The sequence below is a fragment of the Pteropus vampyrus genome, unplaced genomic scaffold (genome assembly GCF_000151845.1).
Source record: "Pteropus vampyrus isolate Shadow unplaced genomic scaffold, Pvam_2.0 Scaffold311, whole genome shotgun sequence".
Taxonomy (NCBI): Eukaryota; Metazoa; Chordata; class Mammalia; order Chiroptera; family Pteropodidae; genus Pteropus; species Pteropus vampyrus.
Window position 1 is genome coordinate 2,165,492 of NW_011889092.1, and position 13,327 is coordinate 2,178,818.

At 34.9% G+C, this 13,327-nt stretch overlaps 1 protein-coding gene across 7 annotated transcripts in view; it reads right to left on the reverse strand.

Annotated features, from left to right (window-relative positions):
* Positions 1-13,327, reverse strand: part of NUP98 (nucleoporin 98) — an 81,741-nt gene that overhangs the window by 10,503 nt on the left and 57,911 nt on the right. For all 7 annotated transcript variants that reach the window (XM_023521667.1, XM_011377433.2, XM_011377431.2 and 4 more), the window contains 8 exons: positions 12,465-12,647; positions 11,623-11,779; positions 9,747-10,176; positions 8,273-8,502; positions 6,684-6,950; positions 2,152-2,309; positions 1,298-1,441; positions 381-523 (listed from right to left, as the gene is read on the reverse strand). In XM_023521667.1, the coding sequence (XP_023377435.1) occupies positions 381-523; positions 1,298-1,441; positions 2,152-2,309; positions 6,684-6,950; positions 8,273-8,502; positions 9,747-10,176; positions 11,623-11,779; positions 12,465-12,647 (1,712 nt within the window). The remainder of the gene's footprint in view (positions 1-380; positions 524-1,297; positions 1,442-2,151; positions 2,310-6,683; positions 6,951-8,272; positions 8,503-9,746; positions 10,177-11,622; positions 11,780-12,464; positions 12,648-13,327) is intronic.

Genomic DNA, 13,327 nt, shown 5'->3' on the forward strand with positions numbered 1-13,327 from the left:
AATGGTCCCAATTATATAAAATTCTCGAACAGCAAAACTAATCTATCATAATGAAAAGCCAGTCAGTAGTTGTCTGGTGTGGGGACTGATTGCAAAGAGGAATGAGGGAACGCTTTGGGGGTAATGTAAATGTTAATCTTGCTTGTGATGATAGTTATGTTAAAACCTACCAAACCACATACTTTATTATATGTAAACTACATCTCATGAAAGTTGATTAAAATAAATGTTTAGATTTCTAACTCTAGTTTCAGTGCTCTTTGTACTCAACTACTATAAGTCATATTTCAGTATCTATATACAAACTAATGGCAATCTGGCACGAAAGGGAAAGGACTCACGGAGCCCTCAAGTGACTATACTGCATGGCTCTGATTTACCTGTCACTGTAGAGTTTTAGAAGGTGAAAGCAGACATCTTGAAGTGGTCTCTGTGAGTCTTGCTCCTCCTCTACTACACAGCCAGAGCCCTCCAGGTATGAAGGAAGTGGGGAGCAGGCATATCTGTCACCCTCAGAGGAATTCTGAAGTTAAAAATTTGGTAAAACAATACATCAGCTGCTAGTGTGTTTCACAGACGCTATCATGTCTCAATTACCCAGACTTGTATTAAGAATGATGTGACACTCTCTAAAGAAATATGTCAAAGATTTTAAACTTATTTTGATCAGTGACATATGTGACTTATCTTCAGGGGACTGGCAAAAATTTCAGATAGCTTTCCCTAATCTCAACATCTTTCTTGTCACAATTCTTATTACACTTATTCTCTTTAGTGTTCTCTTTTTTCCTGACAAATAATATCAATGGCAATAAAAATGGACAGTAAGAACTGAAGAAATAATGACATTAAAAATAGTAATACTTTAACCTTGACACTGACAAAAACTATGATATGTGATATTTAGAGGCAAATTTCACACCTAATTCGGGGCTATACCAAACTTCAGGTCAGGCAGTATCTCAGGGAATTCCCAAAGGAACAGACAACATTAGGAATGAAGGATAATCCTCTGATTTCAGGGCAGAAAAACAGCAATAAGAAAGTCAGTTGTGGAAACTCATCATATTAAATAAAATAAAACCAGATATTTGGAGAAGTTTAAAAGTTGCCCTGTCAAGAGGCAGAAGAAAATGATTTCCTGGGTCCTTTTAAATTTTTCCTGGGTACTTTGAAAAAGAGCAGTTAGGAAAAAGTATTATGAAATGTGACTTGATGGTTTTTTATCTGCAGTATTTTTCTGGCAAAAACAGAACTCCTACCAGGACTCTTGCTTGGCTGTACTGGACACATATACCTGAAATGCTTCTTCATACATGCTCAGTGCCCTGGAAATGGAAGCTGTTGGTGGAAGCAAATACCAAAGATGGACAGCCAGGGAGCGTTTCCAGTCCAACTGGGAGCATACATTGATTTGCTTCTGCTCTGAGAGCTGCCACACCTACAGAAGACAAAATCACCATCACAACTATACATTCTATGTTACCTTATTACTGCCCAAGTATGCAAGTTATTCACTTATTCAAGTACTATTTTAAATGATCTAGATAGCAGTGTTAATAATCCAGATATGAAATACAGTCCCTTGGTAGCAGGTGATAGGGTGGATTTAGACAATCACTGCTCAGAAATGAGACTCACTGAGAGCAAAGAGGAGGTCTTCTCACTGCCCACAGTTGACTTATAAAACTTAAAAGATATAAATTCTGACCAACTTTTTTCTTTTTGGAAGCTGACTTTAAGATGGCAATCAAACAGGTAAGCAGCAACAGAGAATTGGCTTAAAATAATTATGGCATAGTATCCATAAAATGAAATAGAAGTATCTATTAAAAAGAATGAGGCTTCACGACATCAAAGAATATCCATATATAGTAAGTTAAAAGTAAGGTGCAGAACTGCTATGTATAATTGATTTTATTTGAATATCCAGATATGCAAATATGCACACGTATGTTGATATAAACTTAAATACGTCTAGAAAAACAAACACAAATTATTTACATTGTTTATCTGAAAATATTCTCATTAAAAATAAATTGCTTAGTTGTGTGTAATAATGTACAATTTACAAAGATAGCTCTTTGCTTTAACCTCAAGCAATTTTGAGTTTATGAGAAAATTTGAGGTTAAGAGAAAAGAGAAAAATACCGGTTTTCCAGCCACCAGAGCAAAGATGCGCAGTCTCTCATCGTGGATGAAGCTGTCAGCTTGGAGTTGATGCCAATCTACCAGCTGCATGGTAAGCAGCTCCCGGACTGACTGGCTGCCCACCAACTGAGATAAAAGAAGAGCAAGACGATGATCACCTACAATAAAAACAGAAGTTCTTTGGTGATACTGAGGATTTACAGACATGGAGAAACACTTGAGAGCATAACCTTATTTCTTTTAACCCTCAGGATATAGAACTTAAACACCTGTGACTGCTTTCTGCAGTAGTGCCAAAACACTGATCAAAAACTTAACATTTTCTTTTTGGGTAGGAAACCTTCAAAATAGTGTAACCTAAATTACATGTGGATTATATTACGTGTACAGAATTCACTGTCAGATGTACTATTACTTCTGAAACCCCAGACACAGCACTTCATCTATAAAATAGAGGAAAATAACATCTGATTCAAAGGTTTATAGTGAATACTGAGATGACATAATTGAAAACATGCCCAACTAGAATGTACTATATGTATAATGACAAATTCAAACCTAAAGGAAAAAAATATATACTATAAAGAAAATGGTTGAGTCTTTCACCTTTACAGTTCCAATAATCTCTCTTAAAAATTTTTTTTAAGTGCAAAGGGCTAGGGAAATAAAGAGTCTAATTAACCAGAATGTGAGAGGATAGGAATTCCAGTTTATGAAAATCTCGTTAAACTGTGAGTTAAAAGAAAAATTCTTTGTCTCAGCCATTAATATAAACCTCCTAAAACTCAACAGTCCTTTCCCTTTTGTTTTTCAATATGGGTCAGTGCTTACATGACTATATAAAGTACTGTTCTGCCAGAAACTAAGGTTTTCATTTCAAAGAATTTCCTTCACGAACCAGAGGGGCCTGAAGGAAAGAAATCACATATCAGGAACACATCTAGAAACGTGCTGCTAAGCCAACTTGTCTCCCTAATTGTATATAAGTAACCAAAGCATGACTGGACTATGATTCATGCAGGAAGTACTGCAGCTCACTTGACCATGAGCTATTATATTCTAGGTGAATAACGACAAAGGAAAAAAAGAGTATTTCTGTGTATCTACAGAAACCGAAAGAGAGGGTTTACTAGTCAACACATATAAATATCCTGGTCACTAAAGATGGTCATGGTCAGAGAAGAAATTGGAATATTATATCTCAATATAACCATTCATTAAGATCACATCACCAATCAACTTCTGCCAATCCTTAACTTTTCATAGACTTTCCCATGATGAGAGCATATATGTGAGCAAATCATAGGATTCTAGGGTACTTCCTCAAGTTGATTTTAGTGTATGGTATCAGGTAAGGATCTAAATCATCTTTTACATGTGAATATCCAACTATCTCAGCATTATTTGTTGAAAAGACTATCCTTTCCACACGTAAATTGTTTTGGCACCTTTGTCAAAAATAACTGACCATAAGTGAAAGGGTTTTATAGTTAAATTTTCATTTCTGTTCCACTGATCTGTATGTTTATCCTTATGCCAGTATCACATTGTCTTGACTGCTGTAACTTTATAGAAGTTTTGAAATCAGAAAATGCAGAGTCCCCTGATTGTGTTCACTTGGAACACTGTGCAAGTTTTCAACATTTCTATGAAAGAATCAGGACCTGCAAAAATGCATGCTGGAGATTTTGACAGAGATTGTGTCAAATGTATATACTGATTTGGGGAGAATAGACATTTTAACAATGCTGATGTTTCCAATCTGTCAGTGGTTCTCAAACTGGGTGGTTTTGCCCCCCAGGGAATATTTAGCAATGTTTGAAGATATTTTTGGTTGTTACAACTAGAGAGGAGAGGGCTCTTTTGTTAGAGAGCAGGGATGCTGCTGAATATCCTACAATGCCAGGATAGCCTCCACAACAAAGAACTACCAGCCAAAAATGCCAACAGTGCTGAGGCTGAAATGTGGTCCATGAACATAGACTTTCTCTTAATTTATTTAATCTTTTATTTCTCCAGCAATGTTGTAGTTTTCAGTGTATGAGTCTCATACTTTTGTTACATTTATTCCTTAAGTATTTTATTCTTTCTGATGCGATGTGAATGGCATTTCTAAAATTTCATTTTTGCAGTTTGTTGCTAATAAGTAGAAACAGAACTGAATTTTGTATGTTGTTCTTCAGTTCTGAGATACTGATAAACTAGTTTATTAGTCTTACTACCTTTTCTGTAAATTCCATAGGACCGTTACATACAAAATCATGCCATCTGTGAATAAAGATAGTTCTACCTCTTCCTTTTTAATCTGTACAACTTTTGTTTCTCTTTCTTGTCTGAACACACTGGTTGCAATATCCATTACAATACTGTAGAGAAATAGTGTTCCTAATCTTGGAATGAAATCATGTAGTCTTTCAACATTAAGTATGATGTTAGCTGTAAGTTTTTGGCAGATTCACTTTGATAGCAGGGTAATAATATTTTTGGCGATTTGTGTCCTTCCTTCTCTTTCATGGTCAGTGTAAAGATTTGTAGACTTTCTTGATGTTTTCAAAGAACTTTTAGTTTTATTGACTTCTCTATTGTTTTTATGTTTTCATTTTCATTTTCACCCTCCTCTATTTTCTAGAAGAACTGTAAAAGATTGTTATTAATTCATCTTTAAATATAACAGATCATTCACCAAGAAGACATCTGGGCCTGGGTTTTTCTGAGTGAAGATTTTAAATTACAAAATCAATTTCTTTATTTGTTATAGATCTATTAAATTTTCTATTTTTTCTTGAGTCACTTTTGGTAATTTATTATCTTCCAAAGAATTTGTCAATTTTATCAAATTTATTGAATTTGCTGACAGAATTTCTCACAGTATTCCCTTTCTATATGGTAGTAATGTTCACTCTTTTACTCCTGTTTTTAGCAATTTGTGTCCTTCCTTTTTTTTTCATGGTTAGTGTAAAGATTTGTAGACTTTCTTGACCTTTTCAAAGAACTTTTAGTTTAATTGATTTCTCTATTGTTTTCATTTTCATTGATTTCTATTCTAAGCTTTAATATTTCCTCCCTCCTTCTACCATTTGGGTTTAGTATGCTCTTTTGCTAGTTTCTTCAGGTAACAGCTTAGGTTATTGATTTTAGGTGTTTCTGCCTGTTGGGTGATAGTGTTCAAGTATTCTATATTCTTGATTATCTGTCTAATTGTTCTATCAATTATTGAAAGTAAAGGTAGCAAAGCAAAAGTTTTTCGTAATCTGAAAAGTAGTGCCTTGCCAAAAGTTTAACCTTGTAATAAGGAAAAAAAAAAAGGAGAAAAAAACAGAGTTTGTGAATGAATAAATCTAAGGACCTGATTTCTGGAACTCTTTAAGATCCTTTTTGGGGATACATATGTGTGCTGGTGAGCATAACATTGTCTCTTTAATGATTCATAATCTTTATAGCTTTATAGAAGGTTAGTCCTGGAGACGAGTTCTCACTGTACAAATAAATACCATGAAAGGCACTGAGCTAAATGTGTAGTGATAGTGAAATGCAACTGGCCATTTATAAAAATTACTGATTAGCTTTTCCTATGAGTCATTCCTTATAATCCCAAATTTGGCCAAGCTCTCAAAAAATAAATCTAGTTGATGGCTTCAATTAGTTGACTTCAGATAAATTAAATCTAACTAAACAAGGTTTGATCAAAGATTTAATTACACATAGAATAAGTTGAACTATGTCATTTATTCTTATCAAGATTTATGTCGAGACAGTTATTAAGTACTAGATGAATGTTTCTCATTAAAGGGGAACTAAAAAAGCACAAATATATATAAGAAGACCTAAAAAAGAAAAAATAACACAAATATTTCAATATAGAAATGAAACTTCTATATATTTATTTGAATGGAATAAGTGAATTAGTGTAAAACACCTGTTTAAAAAGTTTGGAATATTACTTATAGTATGGGGAAAAAAAGCCTAAATATTAAAAATTAAATTTGTTAACATGGAACATTTTTATATAAAAGAATACTAAAATGCATTTGACTATAATATCTATATTATAGGACGTTTGTAATGTATGACAAGAACCGTGTGTGTATAAATATGTAGTGTAGATACAAGGCAGGATAGCGTCTTTGAAAAGTTTATATTCATATCATATCTTGCTCTGCATGCACATTATTTGTATGTACTTTATATATTACAAAGCAAACAGCCTAAGTACAGATTTCACATCGAAATGTATGCAATAAAGGATGTAGGTGATTTTGGTTTATTGTTTTTTGCTTACATGCATTTTCTAGTTTTAATACAAATGTGTATGTAGCATATAAAATTAAAAGAATTTTAATAAAGTAAATTTAATGTTCAAGGTTCTAAAAAGAAAACTAGAAGACATAATCCCTATTCTGGAGGAAAAAGCAATCTTCCTGGGAAGTCTATACTTAATACTCAGGATAGAAGACAAAGGCAAATCTGCAATTAAGGGGTAAGGACAATGAGCAGGAAGTAGGCAGGAGTGCAGAGGAGGACCACTGCCTTACCTGACTGCTGGGCCAGAGAGCAGGCCTCACTGATCCTTTTGCCTGTAAGGTAGCTGAAGACAGCCCCCACAGGGTTGTCTCTGCGGGTCAAGGAAACTTCCTCCTCAATTTGAGGTGCGGCAGTATGGGACAGCCAGCGAGAGAAAGCTCTTCTTCGCTCCAGAACCTGAATGTATTCACTGGGTTCATCCAGCTGGCTGTCAAGCTCTTTCAGGTGGCCCCACAGAGCTTCACATAATGTCCATGTTAGGCTCCAGTGCTTCACAACTAAGGAAGAGACAGGAAAACAGTATTATGACATAAAGTTCTATAGTAACTACAGATAGGGCATCACTCTAATTGTGGCATAAGAATACATAAATTAATAAACCACTCAAGTTGATTTTTCCTGAATCTGTCTCCACCTCATTCAGCTGTGTCTTACAAGCCCCAGAGGTATGTAGTATAACTGCTTGCTCACTCCATCCTCTTACAGTACTTACATAACAAATGTAACTCAGTGCTCCTTTAAACAGTTTCGGCTAACCTAATTATGGCCAATATACCTCAAATGATAGAGAACAGTTCTCTAAGTTGAACAAATTGTTTACAAAATGCTTTAAGAAATATAAAGTGCTCTAAAAATTTGTGAGGAACTATTCTCTCCTGCTATAGGCACAGCCTAACATGTAGTGAGTCAAAGCACCTAAGAGTAAGCCAACTCTAATATATGCAATGTGACTATATAGTAGCTATAATCTTTATTTTACAGATGAAAAAATGAGGTATAGAGTAATAAGTGACTTGCTCAAAGTTACAGGCAATATGTAGCAGGGCCAGGATTCAAACCCAAGTAATCTGAGCCCCATTCTATACTCATATTGCTTTATATATTGCTCCTCAAGAATGAAAACAAAAAGGAAGCACTGTTTACCACTTTAAGTCCCTTAGAAGTATGCACTGGAAGATGACTCACATGTTTGAAAAGATGAGATGACTGAAGCAAACACAAAGAACTGAACATAAACAATTCCCCAAATGTGTAGTATGAAACATAGTCTCCATTTTTCAATAAAGGTGATGTTGTAAAATGTTGTGAAACATGTAATTAAATATGATTTTTCTACTATTTGAAATAGTAAGTTCCCAAATAAGAAAAGCCTTTTATTAAAATATTGGTTCAGAAAAACATTGTCATAACAGCTATAGAGAGGTGATAGTGAGAGAGATTAAAGGGAAGTTATAAACATCAAAGTTGTTGGGAAGACCAGTGGGACTTGAGCTGGACATGGAATGGGTAAAATTTAGAAAAGCAAGAAGGAATGAATCTCCTTCTCCCTATGTTTTCTATGTGGGGAAAGGAATGCAATTTCATAAATACAAGAGATTTGATGGGCTACAATTAATTTGAACAAGAATTTGTATATTAAAGCTCGTAAGAATCATTGTGAACAATGACAGAATTTTTTCTTGCTTGGGATTTTGCACATCCCAATTCAACTACAGACAAATGCAAGTTCAGGCATCTACCTACCACATTGGTAAATAGAATTTGTCCTCCTACGAACACATGCTCCTACCCTTATTCCTGGGACATAGTCCATACTCACTTTGTGCTTCCAATAAATTTCCTGAGGCTTCCTTAACCCAATCTGCATAGTCATGAATGACAGCAACTCCTGGATTGGGAACAATGAGAGGACACAGCTCATCCACATGGACAGTGCTATGTTTTAATTTGAGCTCCAGAGGTATCTGGTATAACTGCAGGTCTTCATCCAGCTTCTTTTGTCTCAAACTGAGTTTTTCCAAATGAACTTTGAATGGGGACTCAGTTAAGCTACAAGGGCAAATGACAAGATAGAAAATAAAGATAAGACAGAAGCTAGAATTTTCCTACAACCAAAACTTTGTTTCCTTTTATGATTACAAATATAAAACATTCCACAGTGATTTAAAAAAAATTGTTTCCTCATGTTGAACTGTAATGAACTTATTTACTATATACTGAGTAAACAAATTATCTAACCCATGCATTTAGAATCTAAAGGCTTCTTACGTCAGATTATATAACAAGCATGGGAATCAGTACAGTTAGACTTGGGAATGGCTTCAGTATGCATCTGGATACTATGAAATTCAAGGGCCAGAAAGAATTGTAAGATACTGATTTCTCAAATTATATTTAGCGAGGTATCAAAAGTCATGAGGCTAAGTCTATAGATAATAAAGAACTCACTCTAAATTAAGATAAATATATAGTCGATCTGGCCCTGAATCAATTTTTAAGGCTGATATTAACAACCTCCAAAATATCATGACATCACACGTAACCTAGGTGTAAGATCAATATTTCTAACTGTGAGGTTCAAAGGATGCTGTTGTTTTTTATTTCTTCAAAGTCAGCTTTAACTAAGAATAGGTGATCACAGCCACTTAATCTGTAGTAAAGACAGAACAATTTGTCATAATAATTATAAAAAGTAAATAGGAAAATGTTACATATTTTGCACACAACAGCTGTATACATATTGCCTAGTTAACTACCAGAAAATTATAGATTTAATCTGTACAGCATACATTTATGGTGTATACAGAACTATAAACACACGTTATGTAAATGTTAACGGTGGGGACTGTGTAGAAATATATAATATATATAGTTATTGGATGTCACCTTATTTCCAAATACTTATTATCCACAGTTCATACATTCATCTTACCAGGTCTGAGATACAAGAAAGGTGCTTAGTTGAGAATATATATATATATGAAAAATCACAAATATCTGTGAAAATGAAAAAATGACTAATCATAAAAAGGGGGAGAACCCATGGAATTCTGCAGCATTAGCTTTGGGTTGGTTAGTTTTTCAACCTAAGTTTAACCACTAGGTAAGTATTATATACTCTTCATACCTTGATAGTACAAATGGAGTAATCACTTTTGTTTTTAATTATGCAAATATCTTCTGCTATGTAAAATTGTGCTAAGAATATATCTAGGAAGATCTCCGAATTGTCAAAATTTTTTTCTCACCTACCATATTGCCCATCTCAAAAAGCATAAGGAAATGTGACTCACGATTTAACAGCTACTGGATTAGGCAGGAATCCATATTCCATAGAATCAGCAGTCTGATGATTTTCAAGTTCATGAGAGGCACTCAGCTCTTCTCCACTATTAGCAAGAGTCCAGTTTGGGCCCCAACCGACCCGAAATGAGCGTCCCATAAATAGGGCCATGTCCATCAAGAGTTTCCCCTTGCCAAAAGTAACAGATTTTTCAAGAGGGACTAGGCCTGGTTGTCTGCGTGTACCCACTGTTTTCAACTGAATCTCAGGGGCTGGGCTGGGCACTGTGAACACAGAGCTCAAGGGTGGAGGGACAGACCAAGGGGATGTGGATGGCACAGTCATCAAAGATGATGTTCTGGGAGTGTGATATTCTTGCACAGAGGCACTTGGTGAAAAAAAAGCTCCACTTGTAAATTTTGATTGTAGTAACCCACCAACTAAAATAAGGAGGAGAAAAAGGCTATTAGAAAATACAGTTTATTGCTTCTTGAACAACAATAATCGGTAAGGCTGAAATTATAGCTTTATCAAATTAATTAATTCAGATATAGAAGACCAGAAATAAGTTAAGTCAGATACTGCAGAAATTACTCTTTCAATGAGGAAATCAAGGCAGGAATTGTCATCATGATAATGATGTCAACAATAAAAATATTAATAAAAAACACTACTACTACTATTTTAAAAAAATGATCTAGCACTTATCTGCAGCAGACTCTGTATAAGCAATTTGTATACATTGTTCCATTTCATCCTTCAATAACTTTAAATGAAGAACATTATCATCTTCATTTTATAGGTGAAAAAACAGGGCTCAGTTAAATGACTTGTGCAAATCCACAAAGCTACTGTGGATGTGCAGGAGTGAGAGATAAGCCCAGGTTAAGTCTGACACCAATGTTCATGCCCTTATCAAAATGTCAAACATAACTGTTTCTTAGTCAATATAAAAACCTTAATAAAATCAAAACTCCTACCACTCTAATGCTCAATGCTAGACTTAAAGAAACAAAAACCCACTGAGGCATCTTGTAACTGCACACGTGCCTTTCAGAAAGACAGTTCTTATTACTATTGTCTGTTTTCCAATTTCATATGGTTCCTGTCTAAAGCAAGGAGTTATTGAGGTATAAGATTTTCATGTAGTGCCCATTATGGAAAAGACTGTTATGAATGTTTAATGTTTTACTAGTTAAGGTATTAAAAGGAAAATTGATACCTTAGGGCACGCGAAAGAATTGAAAAATAAACATTTAGTTTTTTAGGCAACATAAACAAATCTCTTCCTTGTAGTGTCTCTGGTTTGCAAAATGTTTTGAAATTTTACATCTGCTTAAGTCCTTTGTTGACAATATTCTACCTCTAATCTTACCCACATAGCTATAAGCTTACCAGAAAAGGGAACGCTTTAAAATCAAATGTGTAATCACTTCCTGGAACTTGGGAAAGTTTAGGGAAAAGTAGAAATGTGACAAGTTTTGTTCATTATGAGAAGAAACATTTCCCCCAGCAGGCAATAAGGATAGCGTTAGGAGTAAAAAAAGAGTACAGGACAACTTGAGGTTTCTTCTAAGGTAGGATAAGAATTTGGAAATCTGAGATTACTATCTAATCCACATACATAAGCAATAAAAACCCAACCCTAAACAACATACAAATGTTTTTTTTTCCCCATACAAATGTTGCATCTACACCAATAAAGCAAATTATGATTTTTAAAAACTGGCCCCACCTAACAGATATTTATAAGAGTACATTTCCTCTTGGTATCTTTATGTCATATACTTTAGGGGAATATTTGGTAGAGAAGTTGGCTCAATTTAGAAGGTATGTAAAAAGCAGGACTTTACAGCTTTCTTATAAAATAGCATCTTTTACAGTACCTAATGAACGGGATTTTGATGAGTGGGACGCTGAAATGGGGAGTCTGGGAGAACAGATTTCTTGAGAAGTATCTACTTTAGAAGGAAGGCGACTGTATCGTTGATCCAGGACCAAATCTACATCTTCTTCATCAGCAAGCAATGATGCTTTCATGATCTAAAAAGGCAATATCTATAGAATGAATGTGCTCTCCCAAATCCAAAGGCCATAAAAGAAAAATACAGTTTACAAGAACCAATAATCACTCTGCCTCAAGGCTGTGTCAAGAGCAGGTACATTTGTATAACCAACTCAATTACTCTCATATGTGCCTGAAGAGTAGAAGTTATATAATATTCCTCTTCTTAGTATCTAGTCTCACCAGAACGTGGCGCACAGCATTCGCTCACGTTTGCTAAAGGAATAATTTCAAAGTTAAACATGAGCCAAATTCATAACATGCCAAAAGGCATGGGTGGGGGAAGTTGAGATGTTGAGCTTAAAGAAACCAGCAACTACTAGTTTTTTTCTTTTTAATTTTTACTTTTGTGGAGCACTTTCAAGAGTCTCAAAACCATTCTGCAGGAAATAAGTACTATTTTACAGAGAAAAATCAGTGCTCACAGATGTTAAGTGACTTGCCTAAAAGTCACATAGTAATGGTTACAAAACTGGGGATAGAATCCAGTCTTCTAAACTTCAACATAGACTTCTCTTCCCAAATAAAGCCCAAATATGGGCTGTATTCCTATTCTTATTCCAGGGAACATTCAATGCTTTTAAATGAAAGAAGAGGCTCAATGTTATGCAAGGGAAGTATTAGTGTGGCTCTCTGTTGTAAAAGGGTCAGTTAGGACTTCACCTGTAAGACATGTGGATTAATTCCCAGTGAAGATGCAATATGTGTTGAGGCAGACACAGGTTCCTGATCCTCAGGCACGCTCTCTTCTAACATGGAATCCAAAACTGGCTCCTGGGTGATATCTACCATGTCACTGTCCAGTTCCACAACCCTCCCTAACTGTTCCACCTCTGGGCTCTGGCTCTGTAGACAGCAGAAAGATCAAGGAAGCAGCATTAAATTACACCAAACAGACATAGAGCTTCTAGACATATTTAGTTTATTCAGAATATGACATAGCAATATTAGATTCTGCCCATTCTACATATGTGAGGTAGCATATTTGCTAAAGAGGATTTAAGAACAATTACCAAAAAATCCTTCTTATAAGTACTTGAAGATTTATGGTATCACTCCTTTGTAATATTATAGTCTGGTGTCTGGAACTTAAGCCAATACCCATAGTGAACAAATGGTGGTCTTCAGATAAAGACTATGCCTTACCTAATTTAGTTACCAACTATAATTTTCTGATTTACACAGGATCACCCTGCCCTTACACTACCTTGTTGCCAGAAGCCATTGGGAAAAGAGAATATAAAGTACAAATATCAAAGTCTCCAGTAACTTTGCTTTTTTAAAGAAAACATTTAGAAATAAATTTCTAGCCAACATGATTTGGGGCCTGGAATTTATCTTTTGAGTGGCTGAATCCTTTTGAGGGTTCTACCTGTGTGGTACCATGTAAAATACAAGGACTGTCTGCTCTAATTTTCCAAAAGGAAAAACAAAAGTAATATTATCAGGAACAATTTTAATCTGGAAACAATTCCTTCATATTTAAAAGTGTCAAAGAACCATTAACATTTATCAAGCAATTTCAA